Genomic DNA, 24,974 nt, shown 5'->3' with positions numbered 1-24,974 from the left:
TCTCTTCCCCTCCCCTGCCTTCAGACCCCCTCCTTTCCCCCAAGCCGAGGCTGCACCCCCTCCCTCCCATCCTACTGATGGCAGACCGGCTAAGGCCGTGATGGCGAGGCACAAATGGGGAGAGAGGAGGGTACTGGGGGGATGCGAGCCCCCTGCCCCCTCCCCCGGCGAGGAGAAGGGTCCCAGTGGGCTCTCCTGGCAGAGTGGCCCGCACTGCCCCTCCCCTCCTTATGTGCCCCCCTCCCGCTAGCCAGAAGGTGGGAGGGGGTTCAGGGCGAGAAGCCAGTGCCCTCCGTCGCCTTGGTCCAGAAAACTGGCACCGGGGCCCGTCCCCGCCCCGGGGTGCCAGAGGGCGTGAGGGGCGGGGGGCTGGGTGCCCGTTCCCCGCCCGGCTGACCGTGCCCCGCCGCCCCTGGCAGATTCGGAGCGGACCAGCCCGCACATGATCTCTGCGGCCGACGATGCCGAGTACCCGCGGGAGTACCGGACGCTGGGCGGCGGGGGCGGCGGGGGCGGCGGCGGTCCCCGTCGCTTCTCCAACGTGGGCCTGGTGCACACGTCCGAGCGGAGGCACACGGTCATCGCCGCCCAGAGCCTCGAGGCCCTCACCGGCCTGCAGAAGGCCGACATGGACCGCAAGCGGGACGCCTTCATGGACCACCTGAAGAATAAGTACCCGCAGCACGCCCTGGCCCTGCGGGGGCAGCAGGAGAGAATCCGCGACCAGGTAAGTCGCCGGTGGGCACCACGGGCCCGGCTGGAGCCATCGGGGTGGGGGGAAATCCCAGGCGCCCGGAGGCGGGGGGCCGGCACCTTTAGCCCCTGACCGGAGGGTCCGGGAAAGGAGGGGTTGAGGGGCATCAGGGTGCCAACCGGTCCCACTCTACCAGCTTGAATTCAACGAGGAGGGGCCGGTCAGGGCCATTTGGGTAGTCCCGGCTTTCCCCACCCCCCCCGCTTACCTCCCCCCCGGGGGGGGGGGGTCTGGGGAAAAGTCCAGTGCATCGGAGGATTGGAGGGGGGCGTAGATTGGGTTGTTTGTGGGGTCCATGCGGGGCCCCCTTTAGGTGGCATCAGTTTTGGGGGGAAGGGCACGGCCTCCGGGGACCCCGCTTCAGCGAGGGGGGGGGGACCGTCCCTGGACGAGGGCAGGGCTAAGGCTCCAGAAACGCATCCACTAGGGGAGGGGAACGGGGACTGGCCCCCGGTGAGAGTCCGCCTTTTGCTGTGTGACCTCAGGCAGGTGTCTCTCCTTCTCTGGGCCTCGATTCCTCCGCCCCATCCCTGCTGGGAAATGAGGTCTGCGGCCAGAGGGGATGGGGAGACGGCGGGACACGCGTGGCTGGAGTTTGGGGTGCGAGGGGCGGAGAGGAGCCGTGTTTCTGGGGAGGGGAGCGAGTGGGAGGAATGAAAGGAGGAACCCCCCACCCTCAGCCCCCTTTCCACCTGACCTGACCTGACCTACCCATCCCACCGCCCCCTCTCTCGGGGCGCCCCGCGTTTTCCAGTGCCGAGTCCGCCTTGCCCGTGGGGTGGGTTACTTGGGGGACCCCGTTCTGTCCTGTCTGTGTCTCTTGTCTGACGGTGGGCGCGGAAGGAAGGGATGACGGGGGCGTAGGGCCCGGCGACCGATCCGCAGAGCACAGGTTTAGAGGATCCAATCCGGTAGCGACCTCTGGGTCATCTCATCCATCCCCCTGTCTCCTCCTCCTCCTCCTCCTCCTTCCCCCACGCCGTCCCCTCCCCAGCCCACATCTCTGCCTCCGCACCCGGGGACTCCGCGACCTCGTGAGCTCCAGGATTTCCCCGCCTTGGCAAGAAATCCTCACCAAGAGCTCACCCCCGTCCTTCCTGCTGCCATTTCAACAGCAGGGGTGACTCAAGTTAGATTTTTAGAAAGGTTTATGAGGATTTCCCCCCCGACCCCACCCCACCTCTCGCCCCCTCGCCATCCATCTTCAGCCCAGAGTGGTGCAGGCCGGGAAGGGATTTGATGGTGATGATGATGGTATTTGTTAAATTAGTATGTGCCAAGCACTGTTAGTATGCGCCAAGCACTGTTCTAAGCGCTGGGGTAGCTCCAAGGTCATCAGGTGGTCCCACGTGGGGCTCACAGTGTTAATCCCCGTTTTACAGCTGAGGGAACTGAAGCCAGAGAAGTTCAGTGACTTGCCCAGAGTCACACAGCCGCCAAACGGCGGATCCGGGATTAGAACCCACGACCTCCGACTCTCACGCCCGGGCTCTCTTGGTTCATCCATTCAGTCGTATTTATTGAGCGCTTCCTGTGTGCCGAGCATTGTACTAAGTGCTTAACGATGGTATTTGTTAAGCGCTTACCGTGTGCCAAGCAGTGTCGTGAGCGCTGGGGGCGAGACGAGGTCATCGGGATGGCCCATTTGGGGTTCACAGACTAAATCCCCGTTTTACAGCCGAGGGAACAGAGGCCCAGAAAAGTAAATGATAATAATGTTGGTATCTGTTAAGCGCTTACTATGTGTCAGGCAGTGTTCTGAACGCTGGGAGCGAGACGAGGTCATCGGGTGGTCCCACGTGAGGCTCCCAGTCTAAATCCCCGTTTAACAGCCGAGGGAACTGAGGCCCAGAGGAGTTAATGATAATAACGTTGGTATCTGTTAAGCGCTTACTATACGCCAGGCAGTGTTCTGAGCTCTGGGGGCGAGACGAGGTCATCGGGTGGTCCCACGTGGGGCTCCCAGTCTAAATCCCCGTTTTACAGCCGAGGGAGCTGAGGCCCAGAGAAGTTCAGCGACCTGCCCAGAGTCACACAGCTGCCAAGGGGCGGAGCCGGGATGAGAAGCCCCGACCCCCGACTCCCCGGCCCGGGCTCCCGCCACAAAGCCAGGCCTCGGCCGATCCCCTAGCCCCTAGCTAGCCACCACTCTCGCCCCTAAGCCACGCTGCTCCCGGATCTGCGGCCGGGGAGGGGCAGGGTTTGCGAGCAGGACCCCGTTGGGCAGCTGGCCCGGGCGGGGGCGGGGGGTCGCGCCCCCTGCCCGGCCCTGACGGGGTGTCCGTCCCCCTATCCGCACACAGGTCGGCGGCTGGACGGTGGACCACGTGTGTCTCCTCAGCTCCCTGTGCTCCCACCTCCACTGCTACTCCGCCCCCCCCCGCGGCCGCCCAGCCCGCCGAGGTGAGTCCACCGCCCCGGCCGGCCGAAAGTTCACCCGCTCACCCCCGCGCAGGCCTACGGCCGCGGGACCGGGGGGTCGTCACCTTTGGTCCAGGGAGGAGGGGCCCTGGCTGCCGTCCAGGGTTGCCCCCGGACCTTCCTGGGTCTCTCCCTCTCCGCGGCAGCCGAATGTCCCCAAGGACGCCCGGGGGGGGCGGGGGTCATCCTCCCTTTTGCCCGCTGCGTCCCTCACGGGCGTCTTTCGGGGTCTTCAGGGAGCCGAGGCTTCCCTCTTTGACCCGCTCTGAGAGGCGGGGGTTGCCCCCTTTCTCTCCCTCCTCCCCCCCATGCAGCGCTACCCTCCATCCCTCTTGCTGCAGGTTGAGGTCAGGTGACTCCGCCCCTAAGCCCCAGCCGCCGCCGTTCCCTCCTCCCGCCCCCTCGACGCCTGGCCGGAGAGGGGTCATCCCGGCTCTGATGCGCCCCTGCCCTGGCCGGACCTCAGTTTCCCCGCCTGGAAAATGGATCTGACAGGAGGAGCTCAGTCTGGGGGCAGGATGGTGGGGGGGGGGGGGGCGAAGTGGGCCGCTGCGGAAAACCCAGAGAGGGGGCAAAAGGTCTCCGGACTCGCGGGGAGGAGCAGCGCCCCAGGCCCCTGCAACCTTCCTCCTCCTCCTGGACCTGGTCCTGGTCCTGGAACCAGGCAAAGCGGGGAGGAGGAGGAGGAGGAGGAGGAGGAGGAGGAGGAGGAGGAGGAGGAGGAGGAGCCCGGGAAGGTGTGGCAGCAGCAGATTTGGGCCTAATGATGGTGATGATGATGATGATGATGATGATGATGACTGTAATTAACAGCCTTCCCCCGCCTCACGTTTCATTTGTCTCCCCTCTGGGCCCGGGAGACAGGGCGCAAGGCCAAGACGTGGACTGTGCCCTGTGCGCAGGGAGATAAACTGAGGCCCAAGAAGGTGAAACTGGGGGGCGGGGCGGGGTCTCCATCCCCATAGCTACAGGGACGCTCTCTGCGAGTAAGAAGCGAGGCTCCAACCCAAGAGCAGTGAGCGCTTTGCCCACAGACCTGGAATACTGCGAAGAGACAGGGAGAGACAGAGAGAGAAAAAGAGGAGAGAGAGAGAACAAGAGAGAGGAGAGAGAGGAGAGAGAGAGAAAAAGAGGAAGAGAGGGAGAGACAGAGGGGGAGAGGCACAGAGACAAAGACAGAAAGAGGGAGACAGAGACAGAAAGGGAGATATAGAGGGTGAGAGAAAGAAACAGAGAGAGAGGCAGAAAGAGAAAGGGAGACAGAGGGAGAGAGAAAAGAGGGAGAGAGAAAGAGAGGAGAGAGGCAGAGAGAGAAAGAGGCAGAAATAGAGACAGAGGGAGAGAGAGATAGAAAGAGGGAGAGACAGAGAAAGAGACAGGGAGAGAGAAAGAAGAGAGACAGAAAGAGAAAGAGAGAGAGGGGGGAGAGAGAGAGACAGAGGGAGAGAGAAAGAGACAGGGAGATAGAGAGAAGAGATACAGAAAGAGGGAGAGACACAGACAGAGAAAGAAAAAGACAGAGGGAGAGAGAAAGGGAGAGAGACAGAGAGGGAGACACAGGGAGAGACAGACAGAGAGAGGGAAAGAGAGGCAGAAAGAGATGGAAGAAGAGAGAGAAAAAAAAGAGGAAAGAGACAGAGAGAAGAAAGAAAGAGACAGAGGGAGATGGAGACAGAGAGGGGCAGGAAGAGAGAGAGAGAGGCAGAAAGAGACAGAGAAAGAGAAGCAGAGGGAGAGAGAGAGGGAAAGAGGGAGGGAGACAGGCAGAGACAGAGACAGAGACAGAGGGAGGGAGGGAGGGAGAGGGGAGAAGGAGAAGGTGAATACGACCTCTCCTCTCCTGTCCTCTTCTGTCCTGTCCTCTCCTCCTGTCGTCGTGTCGCGCTGCCCCCCTCCCCAGCCGGGACATCCGCTCTAACCTCCATCCCTCCTACTGCAACGACCCGCCCCCCCGCCCTCCAGCCGAGGCCCGGGCCGGGGGGGGACACAAAAGAGGCGGGAGGACGGACGGACGGACGCGCCCCCCAAAGCCCCCCCTAAGCTCCCCCGTGCGCGTGCGCGAGGGCGCGCGACCCCCACGGCTCCGTCCGTCCGCGTGTCCGCGTGTCCGTGTGTCCGTCCGTGTGTCCGGGGGGCGCGGGGGGGCGTGCACACTGCAAAGGACAGGTGGAGTCCCGGTTGCCGTGGCGACCGTGCCCTAGGAGACGGGGGCGGGGGGGGAGGGGGCGCGCGGAAAAAAAGGGGGTTGGAGCCGGGGGCGGGGGCGCGCTTGGGGGCGGGGGCGCGCACGGACGGGGGCGCGCGCGCGGAGCGATGGTGACCGCGGCCCGAGCGGGAGGCTGCGGCGGCCCCCGCACCCCCGCCCCCCGCCCCCATCCCCCTCCCCGCCCGGTGAGCGGCCCCCGGACACCCTGACACCTGTGGCTGCAGGTAAGGGGGGAGGGGCGGCCCCTTCCCCTCCCCCCCACCGCTCGGGGGTCGTGACCTTCGTGGAGCCGTAGTGCGGGAGTGGGGATGGGCATGGGGATGGGGATGGGCATGGGGATGGGCATGGGAGGCCCCGCCGGCCCGCCCCCCTCCAGGCCACCGAAGAGGGGAGGGGGCGGGCTCGGGGGTCAGCGGGGTGTGGGTGCGGGTGTGTGCGCACAGGTGTGTCCGGGGGGTCCAGTTTGCATGTCCTTGTCCTGTGGCCGTGTTGCGTTGGAGGGAGGTTGGGGGTCCCCCTGGGACGTGGCTGATCCCCCTCCCCATCCCCGCCGCCCCTTGTCCGGCCCTGGCAGATGTCCGATCTCTCGGGACGGGCCCCTCCTCGTGGGGGGGTCGCGGGGGAGACCCCGGCCAGGGAACCAGCCTCTTGCCCACCCCCTCCTCTCCCTCCAGCCGCCGGTGCCCGGGACCCCCTCTCCCCCGCCCCGAGACTGTGGCCCGGCCCCTCCCGGAGGGGGCAGGGGGCTCGGCCCGGCTGGACGCCGCCCAGCCCGTCCTTCCTCCTCGTTGCCCACCGGCCCGGGGGGGCGGAACCTCGGCCCCGGCCCCCTGAGGCCTCCGGAGACATCTGTCACCTTGGCAGGGGGATGGCGTCCATCTTGTCCTCCCCTGGCATCCTGGCGATTCGCCTGGGGCAGGACTGGTCACCTCCGGCCTCTCGGCAGTGCCCAACGAGGAGGGGGGATGCTGGTGGAGAGGGAGGAGGGCAGGGGTACGCTGGCACTTTGGGGGACAGAGGCTGGGACTGGTCCCCCCAGAGCCAGGCCTCCAGGGTTCCTTTCCCAGGATCTGCCACCTGACAGTGGTTTCTTAAGGGCTTTGAGATTCCCCTAAGGGCATCCGGGATTCGGGAATCCCGATCTTTCCCCTTCTCCGCCCCCCACACCGTTCGTTCATTCATTCGATCGTATTTATCGAGCGCTGACTGTGTGCAGAGCACTGTACTAAGAGCTTGGGGGAGGACAATATCACATTAAAGAGACCCATTCCCTGCCCACGGCTAGCATACAGTCTAGAGGGGGAGACAGACGTTAATAGAAATAAATAAATGGATTACAGATATCTACATAAGTGCAATCCATCAGTTGTATTTTTCGAGCGCTTGCCGTGTGCAAGCGCTTGGGAGAGGACACTAGAACAATGTTCCCTCCCACAAGGAGCTTACAGTCGAGAGGAGGCAGGTATGAATATAAAGAAAAATAAATTAGGGAGGGGTGGAAAAAGGGGAGCAAATCCTAATGCAAAACCCAAGCCCCCACCTCTTGGCGCCTCTGAGTTATTTATTCTTGCCGCTCCCAGGAAGGGGACCCCACTCAATATTTCCTCAGAGAAATTGCAGCAGGAGAGAGAGGCAGATGATTTACTAGGAAGGATTTCCAAGGGTTCTGTGAGCTGCTGGGACCGGGGGTCCGAGGGAAACCGACCCGTCCCCTGCTTCGGAGACTTAGCGCAAGAAGGGAGGCTTTCAGGGTCTGAAGAGGCATCATCTTGCCCAGAGGCAGAGGGATGGATGAGACGACCTTAACCTGTCACTCTGGGAATCCAGGGTGGAGGGGTAAGATCCTAGAAGCTCTGGTTCCAACCCGGACCCGCCCCAGCCCTGAAGAGATGGTTTTTCTGCTCGCTTCCCTTTTGCCCCCACTGTCACCTGGCAGAAGAAATAATACTAATAATCATGGTACTTGTTAAGTATGTAGTATGTGCCAAGCACTGTTTTAAGCACTGGGGTAGATACAAGTTAAACAGAATGGACACAGTCCCTGTCCCACGTGGGGCTCACACTCTTAATCCCCGTTTTACAGATGAGGTAACTGAGGCCCAGAGAAGTGAAGTGACTTGCTCAAGATCTCACAGCAGACACGTGGCAGAGCCTCGATTAGAACTCATGGCCTTCTGGCTCCCAGGCCCGTGCTCTGTCCTCTACGCCATGCCGTGTGTTGGGGAGGAGGATGAGGGGGGCACTGCAGCACCCCCCCATCCCCACCCCATTCCCACGTGCAGACAAATGGTGCCGAATCCAGCCCCTGCCAACCTGAGTGGTCGACTGGCTCCCCGGGGGATGTGCCAGGGGCGGGGTGGCACCATCCAACGTCAGACAGAGGGGGTCTGGGGTGGTGCGAAGGAGACGCCCCTCTCACCCTGCTTCTCCTGGTCTCGATGCCCCACTGGGTTTAGTGAGTTGGGGATTTGTCAGGAGATGCCCAAGGTTTGAGCCCGTGGATAGCAGGGGTACCAGCTTCCTCCCACGCCCCTGGGGACAAAGGGGCAGGGGCCTGACTCAAGAAACTGACAGCGGACTCTCCTGGATGACGCCTGGGCAACCCTTTCTGGTGCCAGGAGGTGATGGGCTATGCCAGTTGCTGCAGTGGGCATTGAGAACCCCGGGATGCCGGGCTCCTTCCGTCTCTTTAATCCACGGGCCCCATCCTCTTGTCCCGTGGCATCAGGAACTCCGAGAATTCCACCCTCTCCTCACTCTGAGTGTGCCCAAGGTCGGAAACTACGGCATGCTCTCTACCAAGCCAGTGCCCTCGGAGCTGCTGTCCCCCAAGTCGGTGCCACTTGAGCAGTGGTGGGGGGTGACGAGGAAGGTGGACACAGCTTCATTCATTCAATCGTATTTATTGAGCGCTTACTGTGTGCAGAGCACTGTACTAAGCGCTTGAGGGCAAGGCTGGGCCGGCCCAACCTGGTGGGTACCCCTTCTCCCCCTTGGGGGGTCAGCCAGGACTGGTAACATCTGGATCGTGGGCAGCTGTTCTCTGGTTCTTCAGCCTTCAGAAGACTCCACCGGGGTGGGATCCGGCCTTGGGTGAAAACCCCTAAAGGGGAGACCCCAGCTTGGACGATCGTAACTCGCTTTGGGGCCGGAGAGAAGGGAGCTCCCTGGCCTGGCCACTGGGGCAGAGAACCTGGTTGCCGCTGTCGCCGCCGGGGCATCTCTGGGACTCCGTCTAGGGGCCCAAGGCCTCGAGGGTCTCGGAGACACGGCCGCCCCCCGCCCAGTGTAGAGGGCAACGAGGCTGCTGGGACTCTGGAGAGGAAGGGGCCTCAGAGGCTCTGGAGCCGCCCCTCCCCACCCTAAAGTGTCCTACCCACTTCATGGACCTCGATCACCCCCTCAGGGAAATGGGCTGATGAGGTGGGCTATGGTCAGTATTGGGTGGGGGGGCTGCTCGCAGAGGCAGGGTTGGCATTTAGCCCCCAGCTCTTACCCACCCGCCGTCTGGTTTCTTTACTCACCTGTCGCCTCTTTTGGGGTTTTTTTTGGGGGGGGGGTTGTTTCCCTCTAACCCGCCGACATTTCTTCCAGACGTCTAGTATGTAGGCACCTCATCGGCAGGGGAGCAGGGGCGACGTTGTGTCATTTTGTCTGGTTGTGACTCTATGTGTGTGTGTGTGTGTGTGTGTGTGTACGTGAGACAGTGGGTGTGTACATTGGTAGCATTCCTGTCTCCATCTTGTGTCTGCGTCTGTGTGTCCCGATATTTCTCTGCGTGCCTCCGAGTGGGTCAGCGATTCTGGGTCTTTGTGGATTTGTGACACTGCGAGTCTGTTTCTTTGTGCTCCGGCTGTCGCTGGGAGTCAGTTTATAATTGTGGACTTGCGTCTTCACCCCTATTGCATTCGATAATATTTATTGAGCAGTTACTGTGTGCAGAGCACTGTTCTCAGCGCTTGGGAGGGTACGACAACAATAATCTGTGCAGGTGACTCGGAGTGTCTCTACGTGCGTACCTCTATCCGTTTGCACCTCTCTCCTCCGTCTCTGAGTGTGTGAAAATCCGTCTCTGTGGGTGTCAGGCCCTGCGTATGTATGCGTGGGGGGGTGTGTCTCTGCGTGTGTGAGTGTCTGTGTGTCTGCCTGTGTTTCTTTGGGTTTGTGTGTGTTTGTGTCTCCGCTTCTCTGGGTGTGTGTTTCTGCCCTTTCGTGTCTTCATCTCTGTCTCTGACTGCCTCTATGGGCGTATGAATGTTTGTGACAGTGTGTATCTTGGTCTCTGAATGTGTGGGACTGTGTCTTGTGTGTGTGCGTGTGTCTTTGAGACAGTATTCATCTCGGTCTCTGTGTCCTCAGCCTGCCTGTGTGTGTGTTGTGTGTGTGTGTGTGTGGATTCGTGACAATCCGTAGCCGGGCCTGCCCGTGTGGTGTGTGTGTTTAGGAAGCCGTCCGTCCTCTGCAGGGCCTTTCATCACTGCTCAGCTGAGCGGACATGACTCTCATTCCAATCATCTTGGAGGCCCGCTCCGGCCCCTTCTGTCCTTCCACGTGCTCGTCACGCGCCCCTTGCAGCCCCCACTCCCCGGAGGCGGGGAGGGGGTGGCCCACGTGGGTGCCGGCTGCCCCCCCTCCCAACCCACCCGGCAAACCCGGTTCGTTGGCCCCGGACTGCCGTCGTTTGCCATTGCCCGTCCTCACCCCCAACCCTGCATCTTCCCTTCCCCCCCAAGACCCAGGGCCCCGCCCTGGCACAGTGTCCTCCAAGCCTCCCCTACTCCCCGGCCTTGGGTGGGCCGACTCTGGGGGGTTGAGGGGCAGAGGTGCCCGGGGTAAGGGTGTCCCTGGCGGGTCCCGCCCGTGCCAGGCCCCCGGAGGGGCTGCCGCCATCTGCCGCCTCTCTCGTCCTCCCGCCAGCAGGCAGGTTTTGTTTGGCCTGGCACAGGCGGGCAGAGGGCCCGCTGTCGTTGCCAAAGCCTCCGGGGCCCGGAGCTTACCGCCTTCTCGTCCGGCTTTGCCCCTCGGCCCTCTCTCCCGGCTCACTCAAATCCGGATCTGGGGGGTCTAGAGGGAGGCTGCTGACTCTTGGGGTAAAAGGGGATCTGCTGGGAGATCCCCACCTAAGCCCTCCCAGGAACAGGAGGAGGAACGGATTCTTCCCTTGCGGGGGGCACGGGGGGCAAGACCCCCTCTTCCCCATCCCTTCTCTGAATTTAGGGCGCTGTCCTCACCTTCCCCCCAGGATCAGTCTTTCCCCGGCCTTGGGGGCGCTCCGGGGAAGAGCCAGATGTCCTCCCCCAGCCCCGCAAGCCCCTTACCAAAAAACGGGGTCTTAATGGTGTTTTCTCTCATTTCCGTTAGCAACCCAACTACTGGAGCTTTAAGGTCAGTATCTCCGATTTTTCCCGCTTCTGGGCCCAAGCATGCGCTTGCCCCCACGCGTGTGTGCGGGCACAGGCTGGCGTGTGCGGGACGGGGCCTGGTCGGGGTGCAGGCTGCGGGGGAGGGGGACGGGAGGCCGTAGGGCGGCTGTGGCTGCGGGGAGGGGGGCATCAGTGGGGGCTGACCCGAGGAAGAGGGGAGGCTTCATCCCCGAGCCCTGCTGCTGCCGCTCACCCACTCCAGCCCAGGTCGGAGGCAGGGGAAGAGCCGGGATGACCTCTGAACCCTGGCGGGACCACCCACCCTCCTTGGCGGTCACGGCTGACACCCACTAGGCTAGGAGAAGCAGCACGGCCTAGTGGCAAGAGCCCGGGCTTGAGAGTCAGAGGTCGTGGGTTCTAACCCCAGCTCCGCCACTTGTCTGCTGGGCGATCAAGTCACTTCACTTCTCTGTGCCTCAGTTACCTCGTCTGTAAAATGGGGATTAAGACCGTGAGCCCCACGTGGGACAACCTAATTACCTTGTATCTACCAGCGTTTAGAACAGTGCTTGGCACTTAGTAAGCGCTTAACAAATACCGTAATTATTTTTACCACTCTGATATCACTGCCCCTGATGGGAGGAAGTGCCTGGCCTGTGTTGGATGCCTTGCTCGCCTTCGCATGTGGCATTGGGGACATCGTGGCTTGGGAGGGGGGAACAGCCAACCTCGAGGCTCCTTCAGCTGGGGGCTCGGGAGGAAACTGAGGCTAGGTCGCCTCCCCACCCACTCACCATGGGGAAGGGGAAACACAGGCCGTAGTCATTTCCTGGAGCAGGGAAGTCACGGGCTCCCTCCCTCTGTCCCCCACTCTCTTCCTCTCCCTCTCCTTTTTTTTTCATAATAGTATTTGTTAAGCACTTACTATGTAGCAAGCACTGTTCTGAGCGCTGGGGTAGATATAAGATGATCAGGTTGGACACTGTCCCTGTCTCACTTGGGGCTCACAATCTTAATCCCCAAGTTTACAGATGAGGTAACTGAGGTCCAAGAGAAGTTAAGAGATTTGCCCAAGGTCACCCAGCAGACAAGTGGCAGAGCCGGGATTAGAACCCAGGTCCTTCTCACCCCCAGTCCCTTGCTCTATCCATGAGGCCACACTGCTTCTCCCCGCTCCTCTTCCCCCGTCCTCGCAACAAGATAATCCTGCTGAGATTCTTACTTCCACCCTTCCCCCTGTAGCTTCAGTGGGGAGCAGAGAGGGGAAGTGCCCGGTCCCAGGGCAGGTGCCACCCGTTTCCCCCGCACCCCACCCCATCTTGGGGGTCCGGGATGGGTCAGCGCCCACCCACCCCCCGCCCCCAGTCCCTCCCAGGGTGGTTTCGTAGAGTCATAGGCCCCCCACCCCTGGTCCCAGTCGTTTTCCCCCTCCCACCCCCCACCAATTCCACGGCCTGATACCCAGCTCACCCTGGCAACCGGTGACCTTTCAGTTGCTTAGCAACCCCAGCCTCATACATGCTGGGCACCATGTGCCCGGGGTCTGGCTACTCCTCTGCCCCCTCCCCTCCGGCCCGGGCCCTGAAGGGTTTAGTTGGGAGCAGCTTTGTTTACCTCTGTGCCTCTGGGCAGGACTTGAAGAGGTTGGGATTGTGTGTGACAGCAGGGAGGGAGACAGGCTGGACCAGGCCCCCCTGCCAGCCCATTACGGTGGCATCCAGCGAAGGATGCCAAGCAATGCCCAACTCCTCTGCCTCCGGCTCGACCACTGGTCTGCTGGGTGACCTTGGGCAAGTCACTTCACTTCTCTGTGCTTCACTTCCCTCATCTGTAAAGTGGGGATCAAGACTGTGAGGCCCACGTGGGATGAGGACTGGGTCCAACCCGATTTGCTTGTATCCACCCCGGCGCTTAGTACAGTGCCTGGTACATAGTAAGCGTTTAACAAATACCAGAATTATTATTATCGTGATTATTATTATTCTCTGGGCCTCAGTTCCCTCATCTGTAAAATGGGGGTTAAGACTGTGAGCCCCATGTGGGACAGGGACTGTGTCTAACCTGATTCACATGTATCATCCCAGCGTATAGTACAGGCAGTGCACATAGTAAACACTTAACTAATACCATTTTTTTAAAAAAAGAAAGAATAGACAAGGCCAAATTCCCAGCTCACTGCCTAACCCGGCCCCAGGAGGGTATGTGCATAGAGGATGCTGGAGCCTGGGGTGCGGTTATGGGGGGCCGAGGGGGATCTTAGCCATGGGTAACCCCGACTCCTGACCCACGTCTGGGGATCGGGGAGATGTTCCCCTGTGTCCCCCTGCCATCCGTTCCGGGTGTCCCGGCCCACTCACATCTGCCCAGTGCACTCAGCTGGAGGTATTCCCCCCCCCCCCCCCCCCCCCCAGCTCCCCACGATCTCCCACGATCCCCCATGATCTCCATGATCCCCTTGGGACCGGGGCTAATCGGATTGTCACATTAATCTCGTTAACATGAAGAGGAAGATTAATGCTGAGCTAATCGGGATCAGGACCCGAGGAGCGAAAACTCAGCTCCAGGGGTCCGGGAAGAAAGGGGTGGGTGGCAGGAAAGTGGAAACAGAGGGGCTGCCGGCGGACACCCCCTACCCCCAGACCCGCGCTCTCACAGCTGTCCTAACCCCATCATGGGCAGTGAGGATCCCAGAGCACCACCCTGACCCTTTTTGGCAACATCCCTGCCCTCTGCCCCCCCCCACCAGCCCCTTCCCAGCATCCTCTCTGCCCTCTGCCCCCCACCAGCCCCTTCTCAGCATCCTTTCTGCCCTCTGCCCCCCATCCCCTTTCCAGCAGCCTCCCTGCCCTCGGCCAGTCCCTTCCTGTAGCACCCCCTGAATAATTCCTCACCCTCTTCTCAGCTGAAGGGAGAACAGCTGACTGACCCAGAATGGAGATCTAAAATAATACCTAGAGGGGCAGAGCAAACCTGACCAGAGCAAAATGACACCTTGTCATTAAGGGACAACATGGTCTAGAGGAAAGAGCACAGGCCCAGCAGTCAGAGGACCTGGGTTCCGATCTCAGCTCTGCCACTTGTCTTCTGTCTCAGTTACCTCATCTGTAAAACGGAGATCAAGACTGTGAGCCCCATGTGGGACATGGACTGTGTTCAACCTGATTGCCTTCTGTCGATTCCTAGTGTTTCGGACAGTGCCTGGCACATAGTAAGTGCTTAATATATATATATATATATATTTTTTAAAAAGGGACGTAGCTGTGCGTGAAAGAAAACAAGTTACCCTCATTCTCCTTTGCCAGTCTGAAGGCAGGACTTGTGCCTACGAATTCTAGTGTGCTCTCTCAAGAATTTAGTACAGTGCTCTGCACTCAGTACGTACTCAGTAAATACTACTGGTTGATCATTAAACCCCCAAGAAATTTCGGTGATTTCGGTCAGAGGATGTGGGTTCTAAACCCGGCTCTGCCGCATCTCCGCTGTGTGACCTTAGGCAAGTCATTTAATTTCTCTGTGCCTCAGTTGTAAAATGGGGATTAAGACTGTGAGCCCTATGTGGGACGGGGACTGTGTCCAACCTCGTGTCTACCCCAGTGCTTAGAACAGTACTCGGCACATAGTAAGCGCTTATCGAATATTATCGTTATGCGGCCTGCCCAGCTAGAGAGGACGGTGGAGAAGGGATGCCTCTCTGCGTTTGAGAGAGACAGATCCAGGGATTAGGAGAGAGAGAGAGAGATCCCGATGGAAATCTCGGCCCTCGTTCCAGCGTGCCCCCACCGATCTGGAAATCCGGTTGCCCTTCACCCTCCCCTCCCCGTTCTGCCGCCCCCTCAGCCTTGTGTCACTTCCCCTGGTCTTCGCCAAAGTCGTCGGTTTGGGGGATTATTTACGGCGGGAGCACCCCGGGCCCATAAAGAACCGCCAGATTAATTAAAGTCTGGAATTAATGCCCAATTTACAGAACGATTAGGGTTGTTAGCTGTGCCATGCTGATTGCTTCATTGGTGTGAGCATGGGCTGGGAGGAGCGGGCTCGCACCTCTCCCTCCGCCCGTGCGTTAGGCTCCTGCCTCTCTCCGCTGCTTTGCTCGCTCCTCCAGGCCTGGAAGCTAAAAAAAATAGTAATAATAATAATGATGATGATTCCAGCGACACCAGTTCCGCCACTTTTTTTACCCCAGGGCCCAGCGCAGATGGTCGCTCGCTGGCTTGCAGCACGGCTCTCCTGGGTCTGCCTCTCGTCCCTCTGTCTGAGGCTTGTGTCTGTTTCTTTCACCGTCGCTCCGATCCTCTCCGCTCGACCGGCGCCGGCTGAGCGCAACGTTCAGCGTTTCCAGGAGCGGCATGGCCTAGAGGCAGGAGCCCGGGCTTGGGAGGCCGAGGACGTGGGTTCTGATCCCGGCTCCGCCACTTGTCTGCCGAGTGACTTTGGGCAAGTCACTTCTCTGGGCCTCAGTCACCTCATCTGTAACGTGGGGATATGACCGTGAGCCCCACGTGGGACAAGGGACGGTGTCCAACCTGATTACCTGGCATGAACCCCAGCGCTTAGGACAGTGTTCGGCACGGAGGAAGCACTTAACCGATACCATAATTATTATTAGTTATTTATTATTCCTGCGTTTCTGACTCTACCCAAAGCTCCCTAAACCACCTGGGTTCCTTCATCACCACCCCCTCATCTGCAGCTCCTGCCCCAGCTGACGCCATCTAGCTGTTTGAATTCCCCCTCAGCTTCTAACCCAAGTCCCTCCTGCTGCAGGTTAAAGACCATTTCAGAGGGTCATCAGTGGAGTCGATGGTCAGAATGATTGGGGGCCTCATCATACCCACGACCCACACGTTTCCGTCCAGAGCAAACCATGCTAGTGGATGGAGCCCGGGCCTGGGAGTCAGAGGACCTGGGTTCTAATCCCGGCCCCGCCACTCATCCGCTGTGTGACCTGGAGCGGGTCACTTCACCGGACCTCAATTCCCTCATCTGCCAAAAGGGGATTCAAATTTTTGTTCTCCCTCCTACTTGGACTGCGAGCCCGATGAGGGATCAGATGATCTTGTTTCTCCCCCAGAGTTTAATGCAGTGCTTGATACATAGTAGGTGCTTAACAAATTCCACAACTGGGGCTGGAATTCTTTGGACAGTTGGAGTGCGGAGTCGGACGTGAGGGGTGGTCAGAAACCACAAAGGAAGGGGCGAAACTGCCTAGGGGAGGCGGCCCCAGCCCCCAGATGTTCTATGGGGGACTGGAAGAGGGAGGGGAGGGTGGATCCGGGCAGATTGCAACGATCGGATTCAGGTGGGATGAATCTGGGCCGGCCTTCTGGAAGAGGGAGTGGGAGGGGACTGCTTTTAAAGTAGACCTTGGAAGCAAAGAGCTGTGAAGTCGCTGAGCTCACTGCGCTTTCCCTACAGAGGAGCAGCGCCCTTGCCCAGTGGGGAAACTGATGAGGCCAAGAGAACTTTAGGGACTTAGCCAAGGTCACACAGCTGGGCGAGGGGGAGCTAAACTGGGATGAGAAGCTGGGTATTCTCTCTGGTTCCTTTGCCAAAGGCTTCCGGGGTCCTCTTCTGTATAAGGGAGGAGGAAAATGGGAGGGACGTTCCTCGTGAGCTGTGGGGGCTCCGGTGGTCTGCGAGAGGGCCTCAGCCCCTCCCGGTGGCCTACTCTGGAGGTTCAGTCGCCTGGTGCGTTGGGCAAGTGTTGCCTCGTGTCTAACTTTGCTCCTTCCTGCTGTAGCTTGAGCCCGTTTCTCCTGGTTCTGGGTCGGGGGAGGGGATGACATCCCGGCCACGACGCCGCTGACCCTCGCTCTCCCTGCAGACCCGCAGTTCCCGGCACTCGCAAGGGACCCAGCCCGGCCTGGCGGACCAAGCGGCCAAACTGTCCTTCGCCTCGGCCGAGTCCCTGGAGACCATGTCCGAGGCGGAGCTGCCCCTCGGCTTCAGCAGGATGAACCGATTCCGGCAGAGCCTGCCCCTGTCCCGCTCCACCAGCCAGACCAAGCTCCGCTCTCCAGGTACCCGAACGGTGCTCTGCCTGGGTAAATGCTCATGAGCACTGAGAGAAGTACTCATTCATTCAATCGTCTTTACTGAGCGCTTACCTAAGTGTGCAGAGCAGGCCCATTCCCGGCCCACAGTTGTACACCGCAATATGTTTCTGTTAAATGGATCTAGCTACTTCATTCATGCACTCAATCGTATTTATTGAGTGCTTAATGTGGGCAGACCGCTGTACTCAGCGCTGGGGTAGATACGAGCTGATCAGGTTGGACACAGTCCGTGCCCCAGGTGGGGCTCACAGTCTTAGTCCCCATTTTACAGATGAGGTCACCGAGGCCCAGAGAAGTGAAGTGACTGGCCCCAAGTCACCCAGCAGATACGTGGCAGAGCCGGGGTTAGAACCCAGGTCCTTCTGACGCCCAGGTCCGGGCTCTATCCTCTGGGCCACGTTGCTTGTCTAGCACCCCGGTTGTTCAGGGGAGGGAGAGCTGGGGAGGGGTCGGTGCCCCCTCCCCCCGGGACCCCAGCCTCTGCCCCCGACCCTTCCAGGGGTGCTGTTCCTGCAGTTCGGGGAGGAGACGCGTCGCGTGCACATCACTCACGAGGTCAGCAGCATGGACACGCTCCACGCCCTCATCGCCCACATGTTCCCCCAGAAGCTCTCCATGGGGCTGCTCAAGTCTCCCAACACGGCCATCCTCATCAAGGACGAGGCGCGCAACGTCTTCTACGAGCTCGAAGATGTCCGGTGCGAGAAGGCCCCGGACCCCTGGCCCCCCAGCTCCCGTCCGGGGCGTCTGTCTGGAAAACCCTCCAAAGACGTCGGACTCCCGGCTATCGCCTGGTGGTGGAATGGGAGGGCTAGTGGGGAGACCGGAGGGCAGACCTGCTGGACACCCGCATCTTCCCTGGGCTGTTCTTGCTCCCCTCTGCCCTCCCCCATCCCGAATGTCCTCTTCCCCCAACCCCCGCCCACCTAGCCTGAGGTTGAGGACCCTTCTTCAACCGGTCGATCGTACTTGAGTGCTTACTAAGGGCAGAGAACTGTACTAAGCACTTGGGAGAGTACAGTATAACAAACACATTCTGATCGCGTTTACTTATTCTACTACACTGTCATCTCCCAAGCGCTCTGTCCAGTGTTCTGCACCCAGGAAGAGGTCAATTAATAGCACTGATTGATTGCTTTCTCTCGGCAGAGACATCCAGGACCGAAGCATTATCAAGATCTACAGGAAGGAGCCGCTCTACGCCTCCTTCCCTGCATCCCACATCAGCAACGGGGATCTGCGGGTAAGAGTGGGGCAGGAGGGCGGAGAGGGGCCCTTTCCGGTGGATGTGCTGGGGAGGGGGTCAGGGGTCCAGCCTGGAGGAGGGAGTTTTGCGGATCTGGGGCTTGACTAATTCACGACGGGGGAGGGTGTCCGTCCACCCTAGCCCCAGCCGGCTTGGCTACCTTGTTTCTATCCAGAACATTTCCCCCCTCACCACAGTGGGAGGAAGGCTGGAGTGTCTGGGGTGTATATAAGGGTATGTAATAATAATAATGGTATTTCATAAGCCATTAAGTGCCAGACACTGTACAAAGCGCTAGGGTAGATACGAGGTAGTTGGGTTGTGCACCGTCCCTGTCCCACATAGGGCTCACAGACTTAATCCCCGTTTTCCAGATGAGGGAAAAGAGGCCCAGTGAAGTGACTTGCCCAAGGTCACACAGCAGACGTGGTGGAATCGGGATTAGAACCCAGGTCTTTCTGACTCCTAGGCCCGAGCTCCATCCATTAGGCCACGCTGCTTCTCCGTGCCTGTGTATGTGTCAGGGGCCCTTGCATTAAGAGGGAGAGAAAGAGAGAAAGAAAGGGAGGGAGATAGAGAAAGAAAAAGAAAGAAAACGTACCCACAGTGGACCAGTATAGATCAGTCAAGGAGTCAGGGCTGTTCTGCCAGGCTAAGGGAAGACTGCGAAGCTGCCTGGACCACCAGCTCGCCAGTGAGTTGGAGGCCCCTCTCCACCTGGAATGAGAGACAGGAATCGGGGGAGAAAGAGGCAGGGGGTCCGCAGCAATCGCTCAGGTCCCGGGCCGGGGGATGGGAGTTGGGGAAGGGTCTTCTCCCTCTATCTCCCTCCCTCCCTCCCTCCCTCCCACTAACCAGCCATGTGACTTTGGGCAAGTCACCTCACTTCTCCGTGCCTCTATTCCCTCCTCTGTAAAAAGGTGATAAAGACCGTGAGACCCTAGTGGGCCCACCCGTTGACCTTGTATCTCCCCCAGCGTTTAGAACAGGGCTTGGCACATAGAGTTTTTAGCAAATCCCATTTATGATGATGATGATGATTACTCCCCTCCACCCCGCAGAGGGAGATGGTGTACACGTCCCGCGACTCGTCCCCGCCCCGGCGGCTGAACCACCTGGCTTCGAGCTCCCCGCCGCCGGGCCTGTCGTCGTCGTCGCCCTCCCGCTCCCGCACGTCGTACGCGGGCGGGCGACCCCCGTCCTACGCGGGCAGCCCGGTCCACCCCGCGGAGCGGCTGGGAGGCGTCTCCCCCAGCCCCAGCGCCATCCTGGAGCGGCGGGACGTCAAGCCGGACGAGGACCTGAGCGGGAAGGGCGTGATGCTGCTCAAGGGCGAAGGCCTTTACGCCGACCCCTACGGGCTGGTCCACGAGGGTCGCCTGAGCATCGCCTCGGCCCAGGCGCTGGCCGGAGGGCCGGGGGGCGTGGGGGCCGGGCCGGGGGGCGTGGGGGCCGGACAGGGGGTCGGCGACCCCTTCCCCTACCCGGGCGCGTTGTACAAGCGCGGCTCGGTCCGCTCCCTGAGCACCTACTCGGCGGCCGCGGAGCTGGAGGAGTCGCTGTACAAGGCCGGGGGGCCTCTGTACGGTGACCCCTACGGACCCCCCGGCGGGGCCTTCCGACACCCGCCCTCCTCGCCCCAGAAGATGGGCGACGGGCCCCCGGCCGGCCCGGGCCCACACAGCCCCTACTCGGGTTCCCCCAGCCGCTGCTCGCCCGTCCGACAGTCCTTCCGCAAGGACTCGGCCTCCTCCGTCTTCGCGGACAGTCCCGGGGCCAAGCCACCTCGAGGTTCCGGCTCCTCCGCCGGGGTTCCCGACCTCTTTCCCGGGGGTGGCGACCGTCCGCTCTCGGGGTTCAGCTCCCCCGGGCCCGCCAAGGACGCCGAGACCAGGCAGGTGACCCCTGACCCCCTCGTCCCCCCGGAGACCCTGAGCACCAAGTCCTCTGCCCGGCCCTTCCTTCCCCAGGACAAACTGGGCGCTAGCCCACGGAGAGAGGTGGCCCGTGGGAAGCGATCCTGGGTGTGGGAGGCCCCGAGTTGGAGGGTGGGATGGGGTGGAGGATGGTCTCGGTTCTAGGTGGCTCTTTGGGGCGGGGGCGGAGGCTCTGTGCATTTTGGTTCTCCCACTTCCACTGCCCCTCTGAAAGAGGTAACGGGGGATACAGAACAGACAGAGGAGGCAGAGGGAGGCTCAGGGGAGGATTTCCCCCACTTCTGTGGCTCTGAGGGTCCTTTGGGGCCATCCTCTGCCCTTTCTCTGCCCCCCTTCCCCCCGCAAACACACCCACCCACCCACCCTGGAAAGTAGCAGGCCTAGTGGAAAAATCCTGGGTCTGTGAGTCAGGGAACCTGGTTTCTGCTTCTGCCTCTAACCCGCTTTGTGACCTTAGGCAAGTCCCTCCTCTGTGCCTCAGCTTCCTCATCTGTAAAATGGGGATGCCACCCCTGTTCTCCCCGTCCCTTAGGCTGTGAGCCCCCCGTGGGACGGGGACGGTGTGGGACCCGATTATCTGTGTCTACCCCGGACCTTGGTACGGTGTTTAGTATATAGTAAGTGCTTAAGCCAGTGCCATTATCCTAATCACCGTCATCGTCCCCCGCACTTCCCCGCCAGGGAACGGATGGAGGCCATGGAGAAGCAGATTGCCAGCCTGACCGGGCTAGTCCAGAGCGCTCTGCTCCGTAACTCCGACGGCGAGACCCCCAGGTGAGAGACCCGTGGAGACATGTTCTCCCTCCCCTTCCCCTGGGGAACGGGGCAACCGGATTCGAACTGGCTTTGCTTTGTGTCCCCAGAGACATATCTTAACCTCTCTGGGTGGGGGGGGGGGGAAGAGAAGGGAAAAAGCCTCGGGTCCTGGGGCTTGCAGTCCTCCCTGCAGACAATCAATAGATGGTATTTATCAATCAATTGTATTTATTGCACGCTTACGTGCTACGTGCGAAAAAGAGCACGTAGAGAATACGACAGCAGGCATGTTCCCTGCCCATAATGAGCTTATGGTCTAGAGGGGGAGACATTAATTCATTCAATCGTATTTATTAATTACTGTGTGCAGAGCACTGTACTAATACCTTGTACAATAGAACAATAATCAGAAACATTCCCTGCTCACGATGAGCTTGCAGTCTAGAGGGGCATTAATATGAATAAATAATTCATATAATAAAGATATGTACATAGTGGTCTCCAGCCCTCTTCACACATCTAAGGGAAGACCTCCCCTTGCCTCTCTCCTTGTCCCTCCCCGATCCAGTGAGAAGACAGAAGGCACTGATGAAGCTGTGATACCTTCCCCCAGTGAGTAGAACCCTGCTACTTGGATGGAAAGATGAAGGGGCCTCCCACATCTTTTCTTTTTTTTTATGGCATTTGTTAAGCGCTTACTATGTGTGCTAAGCGCTGGGGTAGATAGAAGGTCATCAGGTTGAACTCGGTCCTTGTCCCGCATGGGGGTCACAGTCTTCATCCCCCTTTTACAGATGAGGTACCTGAGGTCCAGAGAAGCAAAGTGACTTGCCCAAGGTCAGACAGCAGACAAGTGGCAGAGCTGGAATTAGAACCTAGGTCCTTCTGACTCTCGGGCCCACGGTCTAGCCACTAGACCACGCTGCTCTTCGGCTCCTATTTGGGTGGGGAAGCCAGGGGCCTGTTATTCCAAAGTGCTCTTTTGGCTCATCCTTTAACCCCTTGGGCTAGTACTATTACTACTACTAATAATAATGATGGTATTTGTTAAGGGCTTACTATGTGTCAAGCCTTGTTCTAATCGCTGGGTGTAGATACAAGGTAATCAGGTTGTCCCACATGGGCCTCACGGTCTTAATCCCCATTTTACAGAGGAGGTAACTGAGGCCCAGAGAAGTGAAGCGACTTACCTAAAGTAAGACAAGCGGCGGAGGTGGGATTAGAACCCACTCCCAAGCCCGGGCTCTTTCCACTGAGCCACGCTGCTTCTCGTATTGTTCTGTCCTACTTTGGCCCGGGCAGGAGGGGGCTTGGCCACCGGCGACTTCTCAGCCTGGGAGCTGGGGCGGAGAGACACATAATTCTCCCCGACTCTCTGAGTGAGGGGATCGTTCCGTCGTGGCCTCCCCCGAGCCCACTCCGCTGCCCCGTTCCCTCCGCAGTGTCCGGGCACGGGCCCCGCGGCAGCAGTGGGGTCACCCCGGTGCCCGCACCCCCGCCCGCCTCTTCGGGCAGCACCCCGGCCGGCCAGCCCACTGCCATCACCCGCCTCCACATGCAGCTGCACCTCCACGACCTACAGCACAACGCCAGCGACCTCCGCAACCAGCTGCAGCAGCTGCGCAAACTCCAGGTAATAATCATAATAATCCCTGTGGCGCTTACTATGGGCCGGGCACCCTCCCAAGCGCTGGGGTGGACACGAGGGGCTCACGGTCTCATTCCCCATTTTACAGATGAGGTGACTGAGGCCCAGAGAAGTTAAGATACTTGCCTAAGGTCACCCAGCGGACGTAGGGGGAGGTGTGCCTTGGTCTCAGCCTGGCATGTGCCTCCTTCCGTCAGACAGCCCCTCTTGCCAGGGCAGGTTGACGCGCCCCACACCAGGCACCTCTGCCCGGTGGGAACGGGCCCAAGGGGAGGCAGCTTGGCCAGCTGTCCGGCTGAGGGTTGGATTTAATAACAATAATAATAATGATATTTGTTAAGAGCTTACTATGTGCCAAGCACTATTTTAAGTCCTACGGTAGATACAAGGTTATCAGGTTGTCCCACGTGGAGCTCAATCTTTATCCCCATTTTACAGATGAGGGAACTGAGGCACAGAAAAATGAAATGACTTCCCCAAAGTCACACAGCTGATAAGTGGCGGAGCCAGGATTAGAATCCATGATCTCTGACTCCTAATATGCGTTTTATTCAAATTATATTTACTGAGCACTTACTATGTGCAAAGCACTGTACTAAGTGCCTGGTAGAGTACAGTACAACAATAGATACATTCCCTGCTCAAAACGCACTCACAGTCTAGAGGGAGAGACAGACATTAATATAAATAAATAAATTACAGATCTTTACATATGTGCTGTGGGGAACGGAGAGAGGATGAATGAGGGAGTAAGAGCGGCGCAGAAGTGAGCGGGAGAAGAGGAGAGGAGGGCTCAGTCAGGGAAGGCTTCCTGGAGGAGGGAAGACTTCCTGGAGCACACAGTAGCAGCTTTTCATTTATTTTTTTATGGTATTTATTAAGCATTTGATATGCATTAAACACCATTCTAAACACTGGGGTAGACACAAGATAATCAGGTTGGACAGTGGGGCTCACAGTCTCAATCCCCATTTTACAGATGAGGGAACTGAAGGCCAGAAAATGAAGTGACCTGCCCAAGTTCACATAGCAGACAAGTGGCAGTCAGGATTAGAACCCAGCACATCCATTCATTCATTCAATTGTATATAGTGAACACTTACTGTGTGCAAAGCACCATCCTAAACATTTGGGAAAATACAATATAACAAAAACAGACACCACCTTCTGACTCCTGGGCCCACGCTGTGTCCATTAATAATAATAATAATAATAATAATAATGTTGGTATTTGTTAAGCTCTTACTATGTGCAGAGTACTGTTCTAAGCGCTGGGGTAGATACAGGGTCATCGAGTTGTCCCACGTGAAGCTCACAGCTAATCCCCATTTTCCAGATGATGTAACTGAGGCACAGAGTTGAGTGACTCGCCCACAGTCACACAGCTGACAAGTGGCAGAGCTGGGATTTGAACTCATGACCTCTGACTCCCAAGCCCAGGCTCTTTCCACTAAGCCACGCTGCTTCTCACGCAGCTTTTGAACGCTGCATGAGCAGGACGGGAGCACGGGTTCGGGAACATGGGAGGGAAAGCCGTAGTTACCAGTCAGTCAACCAGTCGTATTTATCGAGCGCTGTGTGCCGAGCACTGTGCTGAGCACTTGGAAGAGTATAGTATGACAGAAACATTCCCTGCCCACAGCGAGCTGATGGTCTAGAGAGGGTAGGTGCAAACTAAACAGGTTGGACGCAGTCCCAGTTCCAGGTGGTGCTTAGGGTCTTAATTAGCACGCACTGCTCCACCTTGGTGAAGGCTCTAACAACCATCGCTTCCTGCCTCAGGATTCGTCTCCCGCAGACTGACCGGACGTAGGCAGGATGGGCCACGGGGGTGCGGGGTCAGAGGTCGGGGAGTTGAACAGAGAAGCAGCATGTTATAGTGACTAGGGCCCGGGCCTTGGAGTCAGAAGGTCATGGGTTCTAATCCCGGCTCCACCACTCGTCTGCTGTGTGACTTTAGGCAGGTCACTTAGTTTCTCTGTGCCTCAGTTTCCTCGATTTAAAATGGGGATTAAGACTGTGAGCTCTATGTGGGACAGGGACTGTGTCCAACCCGATTATCTTGTATCTACCCAAGCACTTGAAACAGTGACTGGCACATAGTAAGCGCTTAACAAATTCCGTAATTATTATTATTATTATTATTGTTGATGCCTGTTTACTTCTTTTGTTGTCTATCTCCCCCTTTCTAGACTGAAAGCCCGGTGTGGGCAGGAATTGTCCCTCTTTGTTGCTGAATTGTAGTTTCCAAGTGCTTAGTATGGTGCTCTGCACACAGTAAGCGCTCAATACGATTGAATGAATAAATACTATCGAATGAATGAAATGAATTATTATGGTATTTAAGCGCTTACTATGTGTCAAGCACTGTTCTAAGCACTGGTGTAGATATATGTTAATGAGGTTGGACGGAGTCCGTGTCCCACCCGGGGCTCACGCTTTTAATCCCCATTTTACAGATGGGTAACTGAGGCCCAGTGAAGTGACTTGCCTAAAGTCACACCGCTGTCAAGTGGCGGAGCCGGGATTAGAACCCATGACCTCTGGCTCCCAAGCCCGGGCTCTTTCCACCGAGCCACGCTGCTTC

At 58.8% G+C, this 24,974-nt stretch overlaps 1 protein-coding gene across 4 annotated transcripts in view; it reads left to right on the top strand.

Annotated features, from left to right (window-relative positions):
* SRCIN1 (SRC kinase signaling inhibitor 1) overlaps nt 1-24,974 on the top strand; it is a 66,808-nt gene that overhangs the window by 26,145 nt on the left and 15,689 nt on the right. For 3 of the 4 annotated variants that reach the window (XM_039913494.1, XM_039913493.1, XM_039913495.1), the window contains exons 3-11: nt 420-727; nt 10,743-10,766; nt 16,569-16,764; nt 17,300-17,498; nt 17,950-18,043; nt 19,108-19,940; nt 20,665-20,757; nt 21,308-21,351; nt 22,182-22,372. In XM_039913494.1, coding sequence (XP_039769428.1) covers nt 443-727; nt 10,743-10,766; nt 16,569-16,764; nt 17,300-17,498; nt 17,950-18,043; nt 19,108-19,940; nt 20,665-20,757; nt 21,308-21,351; nt 22,182-22,372 — 1,959 coding nt within the window. In that variant the 5' untranslated portion in view covers nt 420-442. Of the gene's footprint in view, nt 1-419; nt 728-10,742; nt 10,767-16,154; nt 16,226-16,568; nt 16,765-17,299; nt 17,499-17,949; nt 18,044-19,107; nt 19,941-20,664; nt 20,758-21,307; nt 21,352-22,181; nt 22,373-24,974 lie in introns of those variants that run through there. The other variant, XM_039913492.1, reaches the window with a different exon arrangement.

Source organism: Ornithorhynchus anatinus, chromosome 11 (genome assembly GCF_004115215.2).
Source record: "Ornithorhynchus anatinus isolate Pmale09 chromosome 11, mOrnAna1.pri.v4, whole genome shotgun sequence".
Classification (NCBI taxonomy): domain Eukaryota; kingdom Metazoa; phylum Chordata; class Mammalia; order Monotremata; family Ornithorhynchidae; genus Ornithorhynchus; species Ornithorhynchus anatinus.
Note: the sequence above shows the minus strand (reverse complement) of the source record. Positions and strands in the feature narration are given on the sequence as shown.